At 34.3% G+C, this 23,679-nt stretch overlaps 2 protein-coding genes across 3 annotated transcripts; both read left to right on the top strand.

Annotated features, from left to right (window-relative positions):
* Positions 1–469: 469 nt before the first annotated feature.
* On the top strand, positions 470–10,372 carry LOC144453548 (S1 RNA-binding domain-containing protein 1-like). The gene is made up of 17 exons (XM_078144864.1): positions 470–733; positions 985–1,102; positions 1,456–1,594; positions 1,839–1,935; positions 2,782–2,908; positions 3,275–3,480; positions 3,890–4,047; positions 4,960–5,050; positions 5,467–5,574; positions 6,160–6,251; positions 6,523–6,605; positions 6,829–6,935; positions 7,434–7,601; positions 8,264–8,437; positions 8,838–8,923; positions 9,422–9,520; positions 9,984–10,372. The coding sequence occupies exons 1-17, from the start codon at positions 498–500 to the stop codon at positions 10,256–10,258; spliced, it is 2,364 nt and encodes a 787-aa protein (XP_078000990.1). The 5' UTR covers positions 470–497; the 3' UTR covers positions 10,259–10,372.
* Positions 10,373–12,559: 2,187 nt separating this feature from the next.
* Positions 12,560–22,764, top strand: LOC144449742 (uncharacterized). Of its 2 annotated transcripts, none has more exons than XM_078140322.1 (13): positions 12,560–12,685; positions 14,223–14,345; positions 14,842–14,997; positions 16,154–16,357; positions 16,588–16,650; positions 17,068–17,193; positions 17,357–17,518; positions 18,302–18,418; positions 19,001–19,080; positions 19,634–19,745; positions 20,312–20,391; positions 20,760–20,838; positions 21,422–22,764. In XM_078140322.1, the coding sequence occupies exons 1-13, from the start codon at positions 12,643–12,645 to the stop codon at positions 21,745–21,747; spliced, it is 1,671 nt and encodes a 556-aa protein (XP_077996448.1). In that variant the 5' UTR covers positions 12,560–12,642; the 3' UTR covers positions 21,748–22,764. The 2 variants fall into 2 exon arrangements, with proteins under 2 accessions (XP_077996448.1, XP_077996455.1); XM_078140329.1 differs by lacking the exon at positions 12,560–12,685 and adding an exon at positions 12,821–13,058.
* The last annotated feature ends 915 nt before the right edge of the window (positions 22,765–23,679 follow it).

The following is a 23,679-nucleotide window of genomic DNA, read 5'->3' as shown; positions in this document are numbered from 1 at the left end:
AAAGAAAGACTTCAGCTAAATCAAACATGTGTGAAATAAATAATATTTTTGACACAGTGCTAAGTTTAAAAAAAAATTATGCAACATGTCAGATGTGAGCTCTGTGTGTTGTACTTGGATATTTATAGGACATTTATAGGGAAAAATTTCTGTTGAAGATTTGTATTTTAATTCATTCAAAGTAAATAATCTAATTGTAAAGTCATTTTATGCATATCAGTGTCACTCTACTATGTTCTTTGTATGTCACATTATTTCAATAACGAATCATGTATATGACCAACCCAAGACATCAGACTGGTGAACTTACTCTGCAGTACAAATGAGAACAAAAGCTTGAAAGTTTTGCAAATTTTCAACAGTGTGTCATAGTTTAAATTCACTGTTGATCAATTTCTGTTGATTAAGAAGGAAGTGTGAGAAATTAAGTGACACTCACTTGTTTCTATACTTATTTACACAGAGGAGTCTGGTGGATTCAAGCAAGGTAGTACATTATGGATGATCTAGAAGAAGAGGTTGGTCGTCCAGGATCCCCAGTAGACATGCTCTGGGACATGAGCTTTGCATTAGCTGAAAGTGAAAACATAGATGAATGGGTTGCAAACAATATTACTCAGCTTGTTGATGATGGATGTACTATACCTTTCATTGCACGATACAGGAAAGAAAACACAAAAGGCATGGAACCTGATAAATTGAGAGAAGTAGTTTCTGCCTATGACCAGTTGAAGTAAGTGTCTTTTATATGACTAAGATTGAAGCTGCACTAGTGGCCAATGAAAGATTTTTTAAATCTGTTTTGTTAGAATAATGGTTTAATACTCATAATATTGTACACTGAAGAGAACTGAGCCACCCATGGATAAATGTATTTATGCCACCTCTACATAAATAAGTCCAATCAAACTGGGTTTTGGGTCCACGCCCAAAAAATTAGGACCTCAATGCAATCATCATTTTGTTACTTTTATAAATTTGTAGGAGGGTACAAAATAAAGCAGCCAATGTGATAAAGCAAATTAAAAAAGTGGGTAAGATGGATGATTCCCTGAATACCTCTATTCGATGTGCCCGAACTATGGAGGAACTTGATCACCTGGTAAGTCACCAGCAAGATGAAAAATACTTTATATATATTGCAGTTTGTGGACAACAAATATGCTCTTGTCTAGATATTTTTTTCTACATTTTTTATGCAAATAGACATATTCATATGGTGCTTACCAGAGCATGTTTAGCTACTATCATCAACATGTATTTTGCATTCTTTAGAAATTGACAAATTATTACAAATAATTATTTGTTTACAGGTAAATGATTAGATTCAACACAGAATTTTCACTAAAACTTAATTATTATTTTTTTTTGCAATTACAACGAGTAACTTGTATATCACATTTCATAAGAAAGGTTTTTTACTGCTTAATAATAATATATTACTTTCATTTTTAGTATACACCATACAAGACAGGAAGCAAGACAACTCTAGCAGAAAGAGCTCGTAAACTTGGACTTGAATCAGCAGCAACTTTGTGGATGAAAAGTCCTGGTGGCATCAACATTCAGTCATATGTGAAGCCGGAAATAAAAGGTGAACATTTTTCTGATCTCAAAATTATTACGGAAAGTAATCCCTCTGAAATTTTATTTCTATTGAATTATGATGTAACAGGCCAAAAGCACTGGAAACAGTGGAAAGAAGAAGGGAAGAAGCACACTAATTTATAGCATATGTGGATCTTGTCCCAAAACTAATCACCTCTTTTTATCCCAAAGAATATATGTACAAACTTTTCTTGACCTTTTGTGATACCAATGCATACTTCTGTTTATAGGTCTGTCCTCAATTGCTGAAGTAAATAAAGGAATACAACACATTATAGCTGATACTGTAGCTAAGGATGTGGAAACAATGACCAAGATTAGAGAACTGTGAGTCAAATTACTAGTATATCTCTATTAGAACTGATTGCATGCAATGACCACACAAAAGCCACAACTCTGTATTAGTAGGTCTCTGTACTGCTTGTTGTATTTGGTACAATGTACACTTTGTGTATTCACAAGAAGATACTAGAAAACATTATTATATGTCATAAATTAAGAGAACTTCCCCTTCGTCAAACAGAGTGAAGTATACAGAGAAAGTGAAATATTATACATGCAGCCAGTATTCTAATAAAAACAGATAACAATCCTCATTACACAAAAATTTAAACTTGTAAAAGATACACACTCATGCAAACAACTAGATGTGTGTTTAAAATCAAATAAAAGTTTGATGAAGAAAAGAGTGGAAACTATGGAGGTGCAGGCCATAAACACATTTATGAAAATCAAATGTACACAAAAACAAACCAATGTAAAGAAAATATACATTTCAACTATTTCAGTTTAGGATGCTAATTGTAGCAGATAAATATTGACTTGGTTCTTACTTTTGTTGTAAATTTTGGGACACAAAATCATCTCTCTGATCTCAAAACTTCAAATTCCTGAGACAATGTGACATTTATCATATACCGGTACTTCTGAATCTATATTTGGGTTCATATTTTCAGATTACAAAGGAAAATTTGTTCTCACACCCACAGTCAAAAAATTGTTTTGAGATGAATCTCAAAATTTTGCTAATGTCTTGCCAGCATTGTCAGGGGTGTAGTACAATGGGCTGGTGTATGGGATTTACTTCCAAAAGATTTTTTGCCTGTGATTTTTTTTAATTTGTATAAACTATGAACCCAGAGTCCATGAACATTCATTCTTTCATCATTACAGATGTTCAGTAGGTTATGTGACAATACAGTCAAGCAAGAAAACAAAACCTGCTGAAGATGAAAAGGCATACAAGTTTGAACGATATTATGACTTCAGCTGCACTGTGAAAAATGTCAAACCTCATCAGGTACGTTATCTTGTGGTGTGTAGAAACTGTGTACTATTTCATTGAATGTGTTCAGTCACATTCATGTGGAAAAATATTATCTGGTGTTTGAATCCCACAGTCTTGGTTTAGACATAGGAATTAGACCCTTTCTTTGGTTCAGGACCAACATTTTCTAGAGCTTTTACCAAATCCTAATACAACATTGGCCTTAAAAAAATGTTGAAATTTAATATTGAGCATGAATATTTTAGATGGTTCCAGAAATATACCACAAAGATACAATATGGAGGTTTTGATCATTTGAATATTTCAGTGTTTATAAAAGTAAATGACATAAATACAATTTATAATTAATTATTGTATCAATTTTATTTCCATTATCAGGTTCTTGCCATGAATCGAGGTGAAAATCTGAAAATCCTGACCATAAAGGTTATCATAACAGATGGTATTGTCAGGTCATTCAAAACATGGTGCAGTAATAGATGGGTGCCAAGAAACTGTAACCAGACTGTGAAAGGTTTCATTCAGAATTGTATAGACGATAGTTATACCAGACTTATACAACCACTTGTCGTTAGACAAACCAGGTATTAAACCAATACTTAAGATACAAATGTAATTAATGAAATCTGTACATGGATGTATTGGTGGATCAATTTATAGATGCACGGTCTCTGAGATATGATGTGTCCTGCCACACTATGAGCTATCACTTCATATAAGAAGCCGGATAGGGCTGAATAGACATATTGTATCTTACAGTCTACAAGATAATATGCTGTCAAACCTCGTTAATATGAATAATTTTGGAACTAGGAACTAGAGTTTGTTGTAACAATATTTCAATATAACTGTTTACTGACACTTGGGGTGCTAATGCTGTACATACCCCATTTACATTACAATTCAATTTCTTGCCGATACAACCCGTATCAAAATATGTACCCCTAAAATAGAAAAAAAACTTTTCACTTTTATCTTTATCTTCATATTTAGATCAGAATTGACAAAGAAGGCTGAGAATGCATCGATAGAAGTATTCTCTCACAATTTGAAAAGACTGTTGCTAACTCCTCCTGTACGAGGCAAAGTTGTATTAGGTGTTGATCCAGGATTCAGACATGGATGTAAACTAGCGATGCTGTCACCTTTAGGTCAGTGATGATGATATCTGATAATTAGAGAAATTGAGGCCATAAGGAGAGAACCAAGTGCCAACACAGCATTACTGGAAATTATCTCCCATCTGCGGCTTATGTTTCCATTCACACATTTCAAGTAACGTTGCAATGAATAGCAGTTTATATATTGCATTTGTCAGTACTGTTGATAAATAAAAACATGTTATATGCATGCACATTTCACTGTTGTCATATATAGTCTACAATATTCTCCTAACCTTTGAGAAGGAATAAAATATCATTGATATAATACTATGTTTGTTGTTCACCCATCATCTCTAATAACAACAAAGTCCAAGTTTATGGGAAAAAGAAGTGCCATGTGTGTTTACAGTATGATGTGATGCATGTGATGTTGTCTTGTTTCAAGGCCAAGTCATTGCAAGCAACCAATAAGAAATAAAATATGGCTGCTACTCATGGCGGCAATACTTATGTTTAAGGACCATGAGTTTAGGATGTTATGTGTTATACTTATACATTTTGTACTAGTTACAGAAATCGTAATAAATTGTAATAAGTTGTGCTATGCTACCCTTGGCTCCATTTTCAAAGCTTACATGATGTAATAATGCTGGTTAGTGTCCTCTGTAATCATGGTTTCCTTTCTTAAAGCATACCAGTAAGTCTCAAACATACCTTACCCTTATTAGACCCCAATAAGTCAGCTGTAACCACAAATATAAATAATTGTAACTGGCAGCAATTTTCCTTTTAAAAATGGTAGCATATAATAGATAATTAACCATTATGCAAATGAAACATTAAAAGTGTGATCAAATATGTACAGACATGTACCAGGATTAAAGGTATGTTGTATTGACCTGATAAACATCTATACATTCAACAACCATAATTATCTTTAAATGTTTTACCTGTTATTAGGCCAAATACTGTTTACAGATGTTATGTACATACATGATAATAGAAGAAATAGGGAAGCTATGAAGATTAAAAACATGCTTATCAACTACAGGTGAGATTATGACCTTACAAAGCAATATCATACAATATTGTGTTATGGTTGATTTAGAAAAAAAAAGGTGGTTAAGGGCCATTTTGCTGAGTGTGTCTGTAGTTTCCAAAATGATAGATTCTAAATATGTATTCCAATCATACCAATCTAAAAAAAAAAATTAAATTTTGTTAAAAGTTGATATACAGGTCATTTTGCTGAAAGAGCAAATATGAAGAGCATTTCATTTGTTTAATTTAAACTTTTTTAAATTTGCTTATCAAAGTAGTTGGAAATACTGAGATGAACGGCAATATCACATTTATATGATAATAGAGGTGTGGAAAGGACTATACATTTTCTTATGCTTTCAGACATGCTCTTGAAGAAATCTTAATATGTAATGTATTTCCATCATATCTCTTTTTCTACCACAGTTGTGAAACTTTGGCGATAGGGAACGGTACGGCATGTAGAGAAACAGAATCATTCTTCAGTAATTTAATAACATCAGGGTTCTTTAGGCCTCTCAATGTCATGTACTGGTATGTATTTAACACTGTCAACAAAGTCTTATATAAGAATTCTGGGTTCATAGTTATGAATATGTATTTCCTTCTCACAAAGAGAAACCTACTTTTAGAAAGATTTTGAAATTTTCATTGATATATTGGAATAGGACTGATTCAAAACTGTTTTGACTATGAATGTGTTAATTTGAATGTTTCCAAACCACCCCTCAGTCAGTGTATTGCACAACAGACATCATGGTTAAATCTAACTACTGACATGCTGTCACATTGCCAAAAGTTTGGAAGTCCATGAAGCCATGCATGTTCAGTCACTTCAGATATATATGGAAACCACAGAGCTGTATTACCAGCTAATCATTTTCAAGTACTAAACATCTGTTTTTCCTGTTACCATTGGATAGAGTCAGTACTGGAATTATTTGAAAATGAACTACAAACCACCTTTTTGGTTAGACCAAATTACCAATCATCGTAAAACCACTGGCCTCTTTATGGCATCATTCAAGTTGCACCAGTGTAAAAACTTGCTCTGGCTTGTGAGAATGAAGTCTTGATACAAAGGAATCTCTAAATGTTGTTGTTTTTCTGTACCCATAGCATTGTTGATGAAGCAGGAGCGTCCATCTACAGTGTTTCAGATGACGCGCAAACTGAACTACCAAATATGGATGCTAACCTTAGAAGTGCAGGTATAACTATGAGTTTATGATTTATACGAGAAATCCAGACTTGATATTGGCAGCTAGAAGCAATATGAAGTCTGACCATGCAGGTTTAAAATACCTGTTAAAACACATAATATGATTGCTATAATTATCACATTTGTGTTATTGATATGTTCTTTTTTTATGTTGTAGTATCAGTTTTCAAAAGTTGATTGTCTGAATTTGATGTAAAGCTTCTGAATATGCTTTTTGTAAAACCTGTGTCTGAAGTATTATTCTGTGTTTGTTACAATAGTATCTATCGGACGAAGACTTCAAGACCCATTGATTGAACTTGTCAAGATAGAACCCAAACATCTTGGAGTTGGAATGTATCAGGTGAGAAGATATTAATAGCACATCGGATAATGTATTTATTACATTCACAGTTCAGATGGCAAATTCAGTTTCCTTTGCTTATTCTCATGTACTTTTCAAGCACATTTTAGAATCAGAAACTAAAATGTGTGTGTGTAAGTACTTCACATATTCTGCCCACCAATTGAATTTGTACAGTCATAGAAGACAAAGAAATGAGTGTGTTATCTGTTTTCTTCCATAGCATGATGTCTCTGCTAGCAACCTAAAAGGAGCCCTGGACAGTGTAGTTGAAGAATGTGCTAGCTTTGTAGGAATAGATCTCAATGTATGTACTGAAAGTCTGTTAAGGTTAGTTACTTTTAAACATTAATATATAGGTTTGTAAACAAAAAAATAAGTCACAATCACTTTCAAAACACTTCCAATATGATTGTGATAAGCGCAACAAATTTTGAAAGCTGTAAGAAAAGTTGATAAAACAAGCTTGCCAAAATGCTATTTGTTTCATAATATTTTTTCCCACATTTAGTAAATGGCTGTTCAATTTCAAGTCTTATGCTGGAGTGTGTGTATTGCAGTCTATAATATTGGAGTTTGCTTTACTATAAACTGTACAGATGCACCAGAAAACATACTATCTTTGCTCCCATATTGATTACAAATCCATATATGTGTATACATTGCATCCGTTTATTCAAGGAAAAAAAATATATTGTGAGGGTTTATTAAAACCATATCATCTTATACTTCTTGAACCACTATGTCCATAAAATGATGTTAGTTGATTGTGGATCCATACTGATTCTAAAAGTACATTATACTTACATTCCTTGTTATTATTTACAGGAGAATAGCCGGGTTAAGTGCAAGTAGAGCAACCAAGATTATTGAGTGGAGAAATGAAAAAGGATCATTTACAAACAGAGAACAACTCAAATCAATCAAAGGACTTGGACCCAAGACTTATGAACAGTGTGCTGGATTTGTCAGAATTAATCCACAAACAATACAAAGGTACAAATAAATGACATTATACAAATTAAGTTTTCCCCCACTTTTGACTACAAACTGCCATTATTGGTTGTGGTTGTTGTTGTTGTTGTTTGTGGTGGTGGTGGTGGTGGTGGTGGTGGTGGTGGTGGTAGTGGTGGTGGTGGTGGTGGTGGTGGTGGTGGTGGTGGTGGTGGTGGTGGGAATGATGTTGGTGGGGTGGAGGTGGAGGGGTAGTGACAAGATGACGATGACAATGATGATGATGGTGATGATGATGATGATGATGATGATGATAATGATGATGAGGATGAGGATGAGGATGCAACTGTATACATAATGAAGACAGAAGCAATGAGAATAATTCTTGATACCCATAATAAGCATTTTATCTTATGCTAGAGGGTCAAAATAGAACAAGAAGGTTAACTTATTCCCATATGTGGTTATAGTTATGCATGTATAGTGCATGGAGTAGAAGTCATTGTGTCAACCAAAATGTCAAATTCAACTGATTGTTAATGTTATGACATGACATGTATACATCCCGAGTCATATCACATAGCAGAAAAGTAAGTCCAAACCTGTGATACCTGTAGGTGATAAACTCTATTTTATGTACCAAGAATTGTGAGATGATGATGCTATTGTATGTGTAACATGGTGCTTTCATTGTCTTACTCCAGAGGAACAAAAGAAGAGAATGAAACTGAGCAAAGCAGTAGTAGTTCCAGAGGGAAGAGAAAAGCAGGGACAAGTAAAAGTAGTAAATCAAAGAAAGCCAAAACTGTGATACAAACAGCAATAAATCCCCTTGACATGACATGTATACATCCTGAGTCATATCACATAGCAGAAAAGTAAGTCCAAACCTGTGATACCTTCAGTAAGTCCAAACCTGTGATACCTTCAGTAAGTCCAAACCTGTGATACCTTCAGTAAGTCCAAACCTGTGATACCTTCAGTAAGTCCAAACCCGTAATACCTACAGCAATAAATCCCCTTGACATGACATGTATACATCCCGAGTCATATCACATAGCAGAAAAGTAAGTCCAAACCTGTGATACCTTCAGTAAGTCCAAACCTGTGATACCTTCAGTAATAAACCCCCCTTGAAATGCTACATTTAGGAATATCTTTGTATCGATTTTTGTATAGAGGTGGGGGGGGGGGGGGGTGTCACTGTGGGTTTGATGTTTTCATGAAAATACTTCTAAAATATGGTTGTAGAGTAATTGAATTCTTGAATTTGTACAGGTTTCTTAAGAAGATGGATGCATCTGTAGCAGAAATGGGCCAGTCCAGTATGAGAACAAAGATGGACCGGACTGTGAGACAGTATGGTATGTCCATAGTAATCATTCTCGCAAACCAGAGTTATTATTTCTACCACTACATTTCGGTGGGAGGCTCGTTAAGAACGTTGCCGTAAAACAGGCCATGGTTTGCGACGATGATAATAATTAGCTTGTCATATCTCATTTGAAACAGTCTTCGTCACTCACTCTAAGTCTTCCTTCTGCTCTGCCCTTAAAACTTACCTATTTCAATCTTAACTCTCACCCACTTACAAACTTCTCTCTACATCCTTCCATGTTTTCAAATTGTTTCTCTGTATCCTTTCATTTTGTTAGTAGTTCTGTTACTGTGCCTGTAGCTTTTCTGAGAACAGGCGCATTATAAATGCACTTTATTTTTACAATGTATATTATCATTATGGTGAAAAACTGCAAGCAAACTTAGGTCATTGTTCAGAAATGGATATCTTTACAGACTGTAAAGTACATGTATATTCAGTAGTACTACAACACCATTGGCTCTATAATTATTTTTACAATTAGGAATGGATCAACTCGCTGAAGAATTTGAAGTTGGATTACCTACATTACAGTTGATCATGGATGGTTTGAAGCAGCCTTTAGACTATGATATCAGAGCTAGTAGGTTCATTCATTTTGTCAGTCAAATGTATCAGACCAAGTTGCTTGGCACTGATCAGTCTGTGTCTGCATTGACTTCTCAAAGATGTTGTTTTCTGAAAAATGCACCACTAGTCTTTTATTCTGCAATTAAGTAATAATTTACCTAAAATAGGTACTGAACTTTGTAATCCTTAGCATATACTTGGAACTCTGTGAAAAACTTTGCATTCTCTCTGATAATGTTCACAAAAATGTCCAATGAATGTATGAGTTATCCTTCCCTATGCAATATGCATTACACATACAGCCTAAGTTAGTGACTTCATTTGTAAATACCTTGGTATTGCACACTTTTGCCACTTTCCATTAAATCAAACTGTTTGTGTAGATATCCCTGTGTCCTTTTTACATGGCAGGGCATATAAAATTTGTTGTGATTTTTTTGAGTTGTTGATATATTGTGTGTTTTTTTTCCCCCCAGAATATGAAAAGCCTTTATTCAGGCAAGGTTTGATGTCTGTAAATGACCTGCAGATTGGAACCATATTGACTGGTCGAGTGTGTAATGTGGTACAGTTTGGAGCATTTGTAGACATTGGAGTAGGCCAGAATGGACTGATTCACAACAGTGCTATGCCTGCCTATAGATTACAGAATGGGAAACCCCTTGGACCTGGAGATAAAGTACAAGTAAAAGTTACAAAGCTGGAAATTAGCAAAGGAAGAATTGCATTGGAGCTGATAACTGTATTGTAATAAGTAGAAATTTATTCCAAAAGGGTTGTGAACTAAATTGTCAATTTTATGAGATCATTTACTTCTATTAGCTCTGTACGTAGGAGCTCAACCTGTTTAAAGTATATCACATTTACCAGAATGAGCACTAAATTGAGAAGTGCCACAAAACACCTGTATTTGTGTATTGTTGCAAACATTTCATACATTCATTTCCTTGCCATTGAATGGTATTGGAGAAGACATGTGTTGCTAATAGTAATGTATGTTGCCACTGCTAAATTATGTGCACACTGCTTGGCAATATTTCATAGCTCCTAACATTCTCAATGATCAAGTATACTAATAGTATTACATGTACTATTAAGTCAGGAATGTCTCAGTGTTTCCTTACTTCAGATTCACCTGGGTTACACTGTTTAAAATTATTCCCTAATAGTAATAGACATGGTCAATGTTTTTGAACTTTTGTAACGTTAGTGTTAGTTATTTTGAACAAATCATGTGATAAGCTTTATGTGTATACATATGTAAGGTATACATTTATATAAATATAAACTATCAAAAATTAATCAGATATATTGAAAATTTACCATAACTTTATTTTCATAATAAAATATCTTTAGAAGATTATGTTATGAAGTCTAAAAGAGACAATAAACAAAATAGTGTGTAAGGTACGCCATGACGAGGCACCTTCACACATTGGTCAGAGGAGGCCAGTGATGGTCGAGTGGCACGGTGTATCTTACAGTCTATAAACAAAACAAGTTATAATTATGTGTACAATTTGTCGTAGAATTGAAAAGGAAATATTTAATTTCCATCTTCAAGTTATTTGCTTTAAATCTCTCAATATCAGTTTCTGGCATCATGTACTAGACAACTTTTGTACTGTCTCATTGTCAATATTCTCCTTGTAAATATAAAAAGGTTATTTATCTTTTTAGAGCAGGTTGAAATCTCCTGTTATGTTTATCAGTCACATTTTCTCTTCTGATGAACCTTGAATAAATACAAAATGTCTTGCCATTTCATGTTGTGTTTGTGACTAAAATTTAGATCAAACCTGTAGAGTAGGTTACCTTGTACATGTGTATGGTAACAAGCATCATAAAGGAAGCTATTGATTAACCACCAAATGGTTGTTCGAAACTCTAGGTGTGATCTAGCTCAGTCGAGATCTTCTCACAAGACAAATATTACAAAGTTGTAGTGTCCACCTTATGAATGCTCAAAACAGACAAAGTGACATATTAAACAAACTATTGATTTTTATTCTGGACATAAAATGTTACATTTTTAACGTTAACAGAAGAAGCTAACAATTTATGTACCTGTTAGGAAAGCTTTGGACAACTGAATAGAAAATTGCAAATCATGAATGTTTTATATCCAGTGCATTAAAAATTTGATTGAAGGCATGCATTGATATTTTCTGTGTTACTTTTACTTAGTATTTGGGATAACTATTTGTCTCAAAAATGGCAATATTGACAACAGAGCAAAAAACAGCAGCAAATCACAACAACTTTAGACGAAGGTTTTTTTTAATTATTCAATAAACAGGAGGAATATCCAGCAAGGTGTAACAAAATAAAGGTGTGAGAAAGAAGAGTTACAACAACAGACAAGTAACACAAAGTTAGTCTCCAAATTTACTTCACTTGTAGAAGTGTACAGTAAGGTACTTGAAGATTTTATGATCTTATCACAGTTGGATACTGATAAGCTAGCAGTCAATGGATTTGCCTGAATGAATAGACAACTTTATGTACAACTTCAAGGAGTGCTACAGTTGTCTGCTTTTCCTTGACTATTAAAGTCTTGCTGTCTTTTCAGAGATATATGCTCATCAATTTTTTGTTTGAATTAGTCCGTGTAAATACCTGCAAATTACAACTATGAAAAAATGCACATTTTTAAAGTAGAATTACTGCTATTGTTACACGTAGAAGCTATATCATTCAAAAATACATGGAACTAGTATTTCCAGACAAGGCGACTACTTTTATGTAATATGTGTGCACCCTGCAGGTGTTTACTGCCGATAGTATCGCTAAGTTTTAGTGTAACTTCAACAATGTCGACGTCTGTCAATGTTGAGACAAAGTTGGAAACCAACACTACTAATCTTTCAACATCATAACATTACCGTTCTTTCTTTTCTTGTAATTTGTCGAATCGGCTGGTTCGATTCAGAAAGTGCAAGTGTTAGATCACATGATCATCATGAACGTCAGCGAAATAGTGACGTCACACGCATACTGTGGGGATTCCCCGTTTTAACAGGAAGTATCGTCATTGCTATTTATAGTTCACTAATGGCGACGTGAACCAATCTTTCCTGAGACACGCTTTCTCATTTTTCTGCCTAGTATTTTGAGATATGCAGACGCTGAAAGATGGCTGCTGAAGGACATGCTCCACAGGAACGAGTTCAAGAAGGTAAACGCTGTGTTTGAACATTTATATCGAGAGTTGGTTGATTTGAATGCGCCCTCAACAGATGTGTGTGTTTGAAATTGAAGTGAATCACTTTGTTGGTTTCGTTGTCAGTTTTCGCCTGTGATGAGTAACGTTGGTGTTATGTTATTGCAATCCCACATACTTAGCTCGGTTGCCCTTTTGTATATTTTGAAATCCCTTGGAGAGTACTCTTTGATATATTGGATGGCTGGTTAACACCAATAGATTTAATACAGAACGTACTAAATGTTTAAAAATCAGGGTTAAAAAGTGCTTCAAACATGTTGATGACCCCACTGAAAATGTAAATCAACTGTAAATACTAGTGTAGAACACGGTGGACCGAATACAGGTATGGTTAGGGTTATTTTATGTATATGGATATAGTGTCATTCGGAGGAAAGAGTCCCCCCCCCCTCCCTTTTTTCTAGCGAACACTAGATCAAGGGAGGTGCTAAATTAAATTTGTTTGAGTGGACGTTAGAGTATAACGTGGGAATATGTCTTCAATCATGAACACAACTTTAACTTAGATGTAGAAGATATCTATATTCTTCAATTAGGGCCCAACTTAGAGTTGGAAATGTTTCTGAATCTTGTTCCTAAGTAGGTATCATATACATGTCACTTATCACTTTAATATTTTTCCCTTACCAAATCATTCTGAGATCGATACTAACACTTATTTATCATTGTTGAGTAACATTTTCCCTTACCAAGTCATTCTGATCCATGCTGACACTTATCACTGTTGAATATTGTTTTCCCCTTACCAAGTCATTCTGATCCATGCTGACACTTATCACTGTTGAATATTGTTTTCCCCTTACCAAGTCATTCTGATTCATGCTGACACTTATCACTGTTGAATATTGTTTTCCCCTTACCAAGTCATTCTGATCCCTGCTGACACTTATCACTGTTGAATGTTGTTTTCCCCTTACTAAGTCATTCTGATCCATGCTGACACTTATCACTGTTGAATATTGTTTTCCCCATTACTAAGTCATTCTGATTCATGCTGACACTTATCACTGTTGAATATTGTTTCCCCTTACCAAGTCATTCTGATCCATGCTGACACTTATCACTGTTGACTATTGTTTTCCCCTTACCAAGTCATTCTGATCCATGCTGACACTTATCACTGTTGACTATTGTTTTCCCCTTACCAAGTCATTCTGATCCATGCTGACACTTATCACTGTTGACTATTGTTTTCCCCTTACCAAGTCATTTTGATCCATGCTGACACTTATCACTGTTGAATATTGTTTCCCCTTACCAAGTCATTCTGATCCATGCTGACACTTATCACTGTTGAATATTGTTTTCCCCTTACCAAGTCATTCTGATCCATGCTGACACTTATCACTGTTGAATATTGTTTCCCCTTACCAAGTCATTCTGATCCATGCTGACACTTATCACTGTTGAATATTGTTTTCCCCTTACCAAGTCATTCTGATCCATGCTGACACTTATCACTGTTGAATATTGTTTTCCCCTTACCAAGTCATTCTGATCCATGCTGAAGATGACAGTAGTCGTGAACGCCTAGTTAGACCTATTGCCAACAATATATCAGATTACTGTAAACTGCCAGGACAAGTGGAGTTCAAGACACACTTCAAGGAAGGTAAGTAACATCTGACATAAGCGAATTATCAGTAGTTGTCATGGAAACATGGATTTGAAGACACAAACTCCCAATATACACAAATTGGGTCAAATTTACAAGTTAGCGTGAGTTGTAGAAACAAAGCTAAACAGTTACTAATGGAAGTGTGTGTGCTTTGACTATTATCCTAGACCAACTTGTTGGTTTTGCTGTCATTTACTTTCTGCAGAAAACTGATGTGATTATGTAGTGAAATGTGCTGAGGTGAGATGTGCAAACCCTTAAAACTGACTTGATTCTGTAGTGAAATGTGCAGACCCTTGTTGACAAATAATAAATACATGATATTAACTCGCTGATTTTAACATTTGAAAAATCCCATTCAAGAAGAGCATATTTTTGCTCAGGTAACTCCTATAGAAATATAAAATTCATCCTAAGGAAAAAATAGTTCATCAATCATTTATGATTTTTTTAAAATATTGCTTACATTAATTATTAATATTGCTTACAGGACAAGATGTTGGAAAGACTGTTTTAGAGCAAATGAATCGAGCAAAAGATTCTACCAGACAGAGCAGTACCAAACAACTCCATGCAACTATTTTGTTTAGTAAAAAATTCTTGGAATCAGTAAAAAAAGACAAAGATGTAAAAAGAGCCATAGAAGGTGAGTAGAAAATGGTGTTTGAGAAAAGATGTAGGAGAAGTAGGACACTAAACATGCTGAATCTGTGACCAAGACTGAAAGATCCACCGTTGTTTCATCTAGTTGAAACTTGTGGTTAGAGAAGTGGAAATTGATGGATCTTTTAACACTACAGGTATTACATTTTCTGTACCCTATCCATAGACCCTCCACCAACCTATCCTCTATCATGTCACTGTACCTGTACTTTATAAAAGTCATCACAAATTAACATATTTGGAAAAAAAAAAGTTTACTCAACAATGTTGATGGTTTGTGATGTCCTGTGATTACTGAGTGTTTTAGCTAAGGTTTGGAAAGCCCAGTAACATAAAGGGGAAGATATGGTAAAACTGACCTAAAGCCCCCCATACATTATACCATAATATTAGTGTGGAACCCTGGAAAAATGACAGGGGAACTCAGATAGATTTTACCTGTTTGCTGCCCTTCACTGAAACACTTACATACTCTTTGATATTAACCCACCCCCACCCCCACCCCCAATATTTTCTTCGTTCCACCAAGGAAAATATGAGCAACCTAAGGGGCCATATGTCATTGTGAGCTGTGAAACAAGTAGTAACAAAACCCGTATAGATCATGAGTATTTTGTGCCTGACTGAAGAAACATATTTGGGAATAATGATATTTATACCTCTTCAAGGATAATGTCTGAAAAATTAGGAAGAATATAATTGCCAATTTGAAACGTTTTAACTTTTATGTCAAGCACCAGAGAGCCAATGACGTAACTACAAGTTGTTGTGATACAGGGACGACTAGAGTGTAAAACCCAACAATTTTTGTTTGAAATCATTCAACCTGGCTTGTGTGTGGTATGGTATGATGACTAGACTCATGTCATACAGTTGTACTTGTTAGTATTCATATCTATCAATGTTATAAGTAAAACTGAACTGAATAACACCAGAAATGAACTCTTGGTGCTATTTACATTTCAGTGTATGATTATTACTGTAAAACTGAAATTCTGTTCCATCATTGTTTTTTTTTGACATTTGCATGGCAAAACATCTAGGTAATAGTTTATGCTAACAATTTCTTATTATTGGTATAATATCATTGCTATTGCCTCACAAATTGGATATTTAGAAGTCTCATTTCTTTTTTTTAGAACTCCTCTTGGAGGATAAAAAAGGAACACTGTTTGCCCTTATATGGATTGATGTCAGTCAAACTGATGTTGAAGCATTTTCTGCCAAACTAGCCAATCAGTGGAAAGATCTGAAAACATTCCCAGGTGTTCAAGCTGTCAATTACAGAGAATATAAAGATGATTATGCTGCACTTGCTGAGGCAGTTTATAAAATTTGGAATGGTAGGTTGACTATCATGTACTTGGATTCCTCATCATAAGCTGGTTCTGTTGTTGTTGTTGTTGTTGTTGTTGTCGTTGTTGTTGTTGTTGTTGTTGTCATCGTCGTTATTGTTGTTGTTGTACATTAAATTTGTAATATATTCTATTTTGAGATAAACGAAGTCTGAAGTTTTAAACTTTTGACTGTCACTAGCTTTTGTTGATAATTTGATTTAATTTCTTTCTTTCAGGGGCAGGTACCTATGTAGAAAAGCCCAACCAACCAATGTCATCAAGAGAAGCTCAGATGAGTGGTGGGTATCTATTCTATTCACTTGGGAGTGAAATTTGTGTTCTTTATCGCCTGAAATGTTTGTAGTCATGGTAACAGTTATTCCTGCTTTTTATCCCTCAGTATTTATTTTCATGTTCAAATACTGTCATGTATATATTGCTGGGATGAATTCCCTTGGGATAATTCACACTGCTTAACCCACCCCACCCCACCCCATTCCATGTAATTTATTCCACCTTTAAAAAAATACTATAAATAGAATACTTAAAAACTTTGATTCAGGGTTTTAGGTAAATGATAAGGTCATTCAAAGAGCCAGATAAATACACGAAGCATAGTTAAAGAATTTGTGAAATTATTTAGATTTCAAATAAAATGAAATGATTGACAGCTTCAAATGAGTCATACCCATAGCAACAATTTTACTTGATTTCAGAACCAAAGAGAGAGCCTGTAGAATCAATGGATCCAACTGTTGCTATGGCGATGGATGCGGATTCTACAAGACCTACCATTGGAACTGAAGCAAATGAAGGGTTGTTCATGCTCCAGGACAAAATGTGTAAGTCCATACAGTATTTGTATATTCTTAGTTTCCTGAGTTACCAACTTTTTAGAAAGGATCATATCATTGTCATAACTGCAGGATTGTGTGCCCTAGATTATGATAAATTTTATTTAAAAAGTTTGTCCAAAAGACTGATTATATAAAAATTCTTTTACAGCATCAAGTGATGATAAAAACATGACAGTAAACAATGTCCTTGACAAAGAACAAAAGAAAGAGGGAGGAAAGGTGACACAGCATGACACAAATAATGAAGTTGGTCAACTAGCTATAGATGTCAGTGATGGCAAGAATTTATTTGATAAAGAAGATTGCAGATGTAAGTATACAACTGTATCTTGTAAAGTATGCTAACAATATTGAAAAGTATCAGTATAATAAGCTTACTGTGTATATTTAATTATTTGGTTTTGGTAGCAATCTCATAAAAAAAAAACTATTTAAAAAAATTGCTGTATGTATAAGTATAACGTAAATTGAAATTTGATAGCCCTGAATGTGAATAGTTTGTCACAGCAAATGCTTGCCTGAGATATGGATGCACCATATAATTTCAATATGTGTGTCTGTATCACTTATTTATATGGAAAATAACAACCAAACAAATGAAAAAACATGTGTAATTGAATTATAAATATAGTTAAGATCAACTTTCATGCACAATATTAATGGAATAACTTAGTTAATGATCACATGAAGTCAGATGTTATAACACTGCATCACAGTTTTGCAATGCTACAAGTTTATTTTTTTATGGCTCCACATTTTTCTGAATCTTCTATATTGTAATACCAGTGTTTGTATATTTGGTCAAAAATTGGGCTTCAGTTTCAGACTGTGGTACCTGAACAAGACATAGTCAATGATTTCACACTGTATCCTAAAGCTTAGTGCTTGTATTAACATGACACAGTGTTTGTGAAGAGACAAAAAAGTACTTTACCCAGACATGCACATCAGACAATCACTAAACATAAACTTTCAACTTCAAGAATCATTCAGGTTGTAACTGCAACTGTTGATATTTACTCACATGTACACTTTTCTTGTTTATTTCCAACTGACTAAAGTAAAGTGTTATACTTTCAAATTGTCATTTTAGCATCTGAAAAACATGAGAATGCAGACTGCAACTTAAAAGGAGCATCAGCAGTAGAAACCGGTAATGGTAATAGTGAAAAAGTCATTGATGTCAATAATGCACCAGATTTCATTAATGGTATGTTATATTGTTACTTACAGTTTTGTTTACTCTATATGTTTTGATGTTGGAGGGGACTGCGCTACAACTGTTAATAGAGACTGCAATCTGATTGACACAACTCTAGACAAATGCACATCTTCTCACAAAAGTTGCAGGGTTGTCAAATCTCATCCAATTAGGTCGCTTTGTATTTAACAATTATTGTTTTGTGTGTTGATATATATTTAAAAATTTGAATTATAAGCACAGCTTTGATTTACTAATTCAGAACTATATGTACAGCTACTTGCTCAAACTACACACAGTTCACTAGCACTTCCATAAGTAAAAGGTGCTACAATGGGTACCATGATTTCTTTATCACAACTGAACAGTACTATTATAATAGGTATGGTTTAGTCTGGCTATTAGTTAGTATGTATGTAATTGATTCAAAAAACCACAAGATTGATTGCCTTGTAATCGGATTAGGTTTAATTACTTTTATTTTCTACTTGATAATTTATTGATTTGATTTGATTACTCGTTGTGTTTGCCAAATGTAAGCCAAAAGTATTTGATGTGTAGTTCACGTAATTGTTCACTTGTTTTCAACAGGTGTAGAACCAGACTGTAATGAAAAGGACAGCTTGGCACATCAAAGTGAGGGTTGTATGAGCATTCAGTCAGCTGGCCAGGTAACCACATCTAAAGTATAATATGTATTTATCAATTACATGTAAGATGTCAAACCACAGACCTTCAATGTATGAATTTGGTATCAATATGATAAAGTTAATGTATTATTAGAATCCATTATGATGTTAATCAACTTAGAATATTTTACATTAAAAAGTGAATACTCCATCAACATATAGTCAATGTAAATGTGTAATAATATATAAAGTATCAAGTCTACAGTCTTTCCATGTATCAATTTTCATTAGCTAAATTTGAAATTTTATAATCTTTGTACGTATCGAAAGTAACGATTAACCATAAAATATGGTTACTAATGGAGCGTTGGTGACTCCAGGATAGGCTGTGGACTGACAGGGAAAGTCTTCAGTGACAGTTCCACAACAATGTGATATTGAGCATGCAACATAGCTCTGTCATATAGTCCCAAGTCGGAATGAAGTTCTGTAGAAATGTGTGTATATGTCTGCTTCAAGATATCACTGGGAGCCATTATAAGCAAGCACAAAATATGAAAATATATGGTTAGTGACCACCATCCTTGTATTGCAGGATTCAATTGACTTAGTACCTAATGCTCTACAAGAAGATAGCACATTACCAGTACAGGATGTGGACAGAGAAAACGATGACTCTAGTAAAAAAGAAGAAAACGAAAACTCAAGTAAGTTATCATAACAAATACCTCATCTTACAATTAAATTATTTACCATAGTGAACAAATTATACTGTGATCTCATTATGATAAACTCAAATATTTTCCCCATGAACTTTTGGCTGTATAGAATATATGGCACATTCTCTATATAGTCTACACATAATAAAATGTCCAATAACACTGCTAAACAGAGTTTAGCACAATTGTTTCTACTGATTTGATAATTACAAAACTATAGTGTAGTTATGTTGCTATATTAGTCTTTCACATTCACTCATGTGACAGTTGATATTATTTATAGTCCCCTTTTCTCTTAGTTGCTATGACTACAAGACTGCAGATTATAATTAGAGTGACAGAAAAAGAGCAAGCTAAAATAAATATAAAATATCTGGAATCCTTGACACTCGCATGTGTACATTTGACATCAGTGGCTCCTAGAAGTGTGACAGAAATCATACAAACTGGAATGAACAGATAGTGTGATGTATTCATGTGATGTTTAACACATCGTAAGGGTACTTTATGTAAATATTTCTGTGTCTCGTCATCAATTTCAAAATCTGTTGCAGGGTCAGAAAATGAGGAACCTGAGGAACCAGGATTGATGGTGAATGCAAATGGAGATGGAAAAAATATCCAGGTTAAAAAGGTGATTATTAGAAGACGACTTGTGAAAATACTGCAACTTGGGTTTGATTAAAGTTTCAAGTTTTAAAGTTTGCAATTTTTGTATGCACTGGTTTTTTATTCCACAAATGCTACATGATGGGATGGCTGCCAAATATGATCAGGCACACATACTGTCAGTTAGACCACTCTTTGTTTTATGACACAAATATTTCAGAAAGATTGAAATGAGTTTTGATGACTGTTTTATGATTTAAGGAAAACACTTAAACTGGACATTCCAAAGAAAATGGGTAGAAGGAGAAGAAAACAATTTCACACAGTGTACTAATTGATACACTTATTTTTTTTACTTACAACCCACTTGTCTGACATTTTACCTTCTTGCAGTCTGTAGAAGAACAACATCCACCTGAGGTAAAGGAAAACATCACTTGTGATGATCCGGAGTGTCATTCCAAAAACAAAGGTTGGTCAAATATTGTCAGCACAAATGTATTATGCATCATATCGTTTCATAGGTGCACCTAGACTATACCAGTGGTGGTACTCCACATGTATATAGGCTATCATGTTTGTCGGTGGCCGAATGGTTAAGCCACTTGCCTTTTACCACTGCAGTCGGGGTTCAGACCCATTTAGGGTTCGATTAAATTTACCACGCTGTAAGTAAGAAGAGTGTCATTCAGTTTGACTCTACCGAACAACGCAGGTTTTCCCCGGGTACTCAAGTTTCCTCCTTCATTAACACTGAACCCATGAGGGATGGGCCTCACTGGACTTCTTGGGAGACAAGTGTTTAAATGCTTAAAGAACTATCCAGTATAAATAAAATGATATGGCCAGGTAATCAGTTGATAAAGTCTAGTAAATGTGTGATGTGGTCAGGTAGTCAGTTGATAAAGTCTGGTAATTGTGGGATATGGCCAGGTAGTCAGTTGATAAAGTCTGGTAATTGTGGGATATGGTCAGGTAGTCAGTTGATAAAGTCTGGTAAATGTGTGATATGGTCATCTAACTTGATTAGAAAATACATCTTTTCTTCTTTACAGTGATACCAGAAAGCCAGTTTTTCAGTTCAACCAGTTCTAGTAGTAAACTGGTTAAGAACTTCAATGAGGATGTAAAAGAGGAACTTATGTGCCTATTGGATCCTCCTTTTGCCTGTGTAAAAGACTGGAGACATCTAGCAAGTAGAAAGGGGGTGCCAAACAAGAAGATAACATATTGGGAGAAACAGAAAGAGAGTGGTACAATATGTTATTTAGAGTACCTTGCCAGCAAACATCCAAAGTACACAACAGAAGAATTCAAAAAAGATATCAGAGGTATTAGTCGGATGGATGTTTTAGATATGTTGGAGGAACTGAAGATTTAGGTTGAAGAATCCAGGAAAATTCATGTCAGAAACTAAATTCATATATAAACTTTCAGTTTATTGACAACTTGTATATTGTAGTACTTTCAGAGTCTTGTAATCCAGAAACAAAAAGAATGTCGTTCGGTTTAGGTTTAGATAATATCTTGCATGATTCATTAGTAGCAATATATCACAATCCTCACGATGTTATGAATTGTTTGCTTGTTTGTTGAATAAATTTTCAGCAAATATTTGTCCAAGATCATATATATAATGTGGAACAATGTTTTGCTTTGAGGTGCTTCATTTGGTTTAAAAATTCAAAAGTAAACAGTTTTATTGATAGTCTGCCACTTTTGTAAATTAATTTTGGTTGTATTTGGCCAAACGGAAATGTGTGATTCCAACCAGACCCAGCCCTACCATAGAACATAGTGATGGAAAATTTTTCAAAAATCAATCATGAAAGTGAAATATTCGAGTCTTATTTTGAGTACAACATGGCCTATCCAGAGCCTATCCTAACCTACAGACCACAAAAGTTTAAAAAATCATAGATAGAAAAAAAAATGAAAGGAAAACTTTGGAAAGTTTAATATCTAAGATCCAAATATTTTCAGTCTTAGATCTTGACTCTTGTAAGTTGACATATTTTAGGTTGTAGGCAGGTGTTTTGTGAAGTTGAGTTTCATATACTTATTGATATGATAATCAGAAATGTTTAGTGTCGTTCATCTCATACAAAAAAATTCCACGCTGTTTTTATTTTGTCATAGGTAAAACATTCTGATTATGTGGAGGATATATTTATACCTGATAAGGAAATATATTTGTATGATACTAACCTAAGCTGTGGTAAAATTCAAATCCTCTCATAGCAAAATAAAAAGTACAATGTAAACAGTTTGATTGTTAGTAGAGGCAGATGTTTACAAAGTAAAACATTTGTAACAATTATGTAATTTTTTCACAACAAATTTTGCTTCTGCTGGCATATTCATGCCTGTTCTGTTGTATTATATACATTGCATACCATTGGCATTGCAAATAAAACTTAGAATTTTCATCCATTGTCTACTGTACTGTCTGTTTCCCCCCCCCCCCCCCCCAAGTGTGTATATACCATGGGTACATTATTATTGGTCACAATATTTTTCAATATGACAACAAACTGCTTTTTCACAAAATGTACAACATTTGTATTACCATTTCAATAATGCTACAAGCTTGGTGAAGTATTTGTCTGTCTGTGCATACACAAGACAAGATGATCCCATAGTCAATTTGGGTCTAAACATAGATTTTTAAGCTTTAAAAATAATAGGATATTTTTAGGGTTGTCAAGATGAAGAATTGTTCACATAGCATATATTCTGAATGATTTCCACTGGCTACTAGTTCAGTATGGAATCAATGATTTCCACTGGCTACCAGTTTAGCATAGAATCAAATTCAAACTCCTATAGGCCTCCTATTAAGCTTGTATTGATTTGGCAGCAATGACATGCAAACATATGACTATCAAAACCTGCACACACACACACACACACACACACACACACACTTACATCAACTCAAAACACTAGAGAGTACTGAATAATAGGCACATCGCTTGATATTAAAGAGGTTATTTATTCATTCATAGACCAACGTATCACCATAGACAAAATTGAAGGCATTCAGATTTCTATATTAATTTTATACAAATGTACAAGTTTATATACCAAGTATTTCTAAACCAAAAAAGGCACTTTTTGTATATGCTCATTTCAAGAAGCCACAACTTGATAGAGTGATAAACATCATTTAGGTTGGTTTGTGATCACCTACCTTTATAAATTACTTGCTACATGCTCACTGGGCACAATTCACATTACTGTACAATATTTTGAGCATGAGTTTACCTTTCACTTGAGTTTGGAGATATTTGTGGTGCATGAGAGATGAAAC

Source organism: Glandiceps talaboti, chromosome 2, assembly GCF_964340395.1.
Source record: "Glandiceps talaboti chromosome 2, keGlaTala1.1, whole genome shotgun sequence".
Lineage (NCBI taxonomy): Eukaryota > Metazoa > Hemichordata > Enteropneusta > Spengelidae > Glandiceps > Glandiceps talaboti.
This window is presented reverse-complemented; position numbering and strand designations above follow the sequence as displayed.

Excerpts from the sequence above, each read along its gene's own strand:
- LOC144453548 (XM_078144864.1), top strand. The coding sequence starts at position 498 with ATGGATGATCTAGAAGAAGAGGTTGGTCGTCCAGGATCCCCAGTAGAC. Across the intron at positions 5,051-5,466 it reads AACATGCTTATCAACTACAG|TTGTGAAACTTTGGCGATAG; the intron begins GTGAGATTATGA and ends TTTCTACCACAG. Across the intron at positions 8,924-9,421 it reads CCGGACTGTGAGACAGTATG|GAATGGATCAACTCGCTGAA; the intron begins GTATGTCCATAG and ends TTTTACAATTAG.
- LOC144449742 (XM_078140322.1), top strand. The coding sequence starts at position 12,643 with ATGGCTGCTGAAGGACATGCTCCACAGGAACGAGTTCAAGAAG. Across the intron at positions 18,419-19,000 it reads TGCACCAGATTTCATTAATG|GTGTAGAACCAGACTGTAAT; the intron begins GTATGTTATATT and ends TGTTTTCAACAG. Across the intron at positions 20,839-21,421 it reads GTGTCATTCCAAAAACAAAG|TGATACCAGAAAGCCAGTTT; the intron begins GTTGGTCAAATA and ends TCTTCTTTACAG.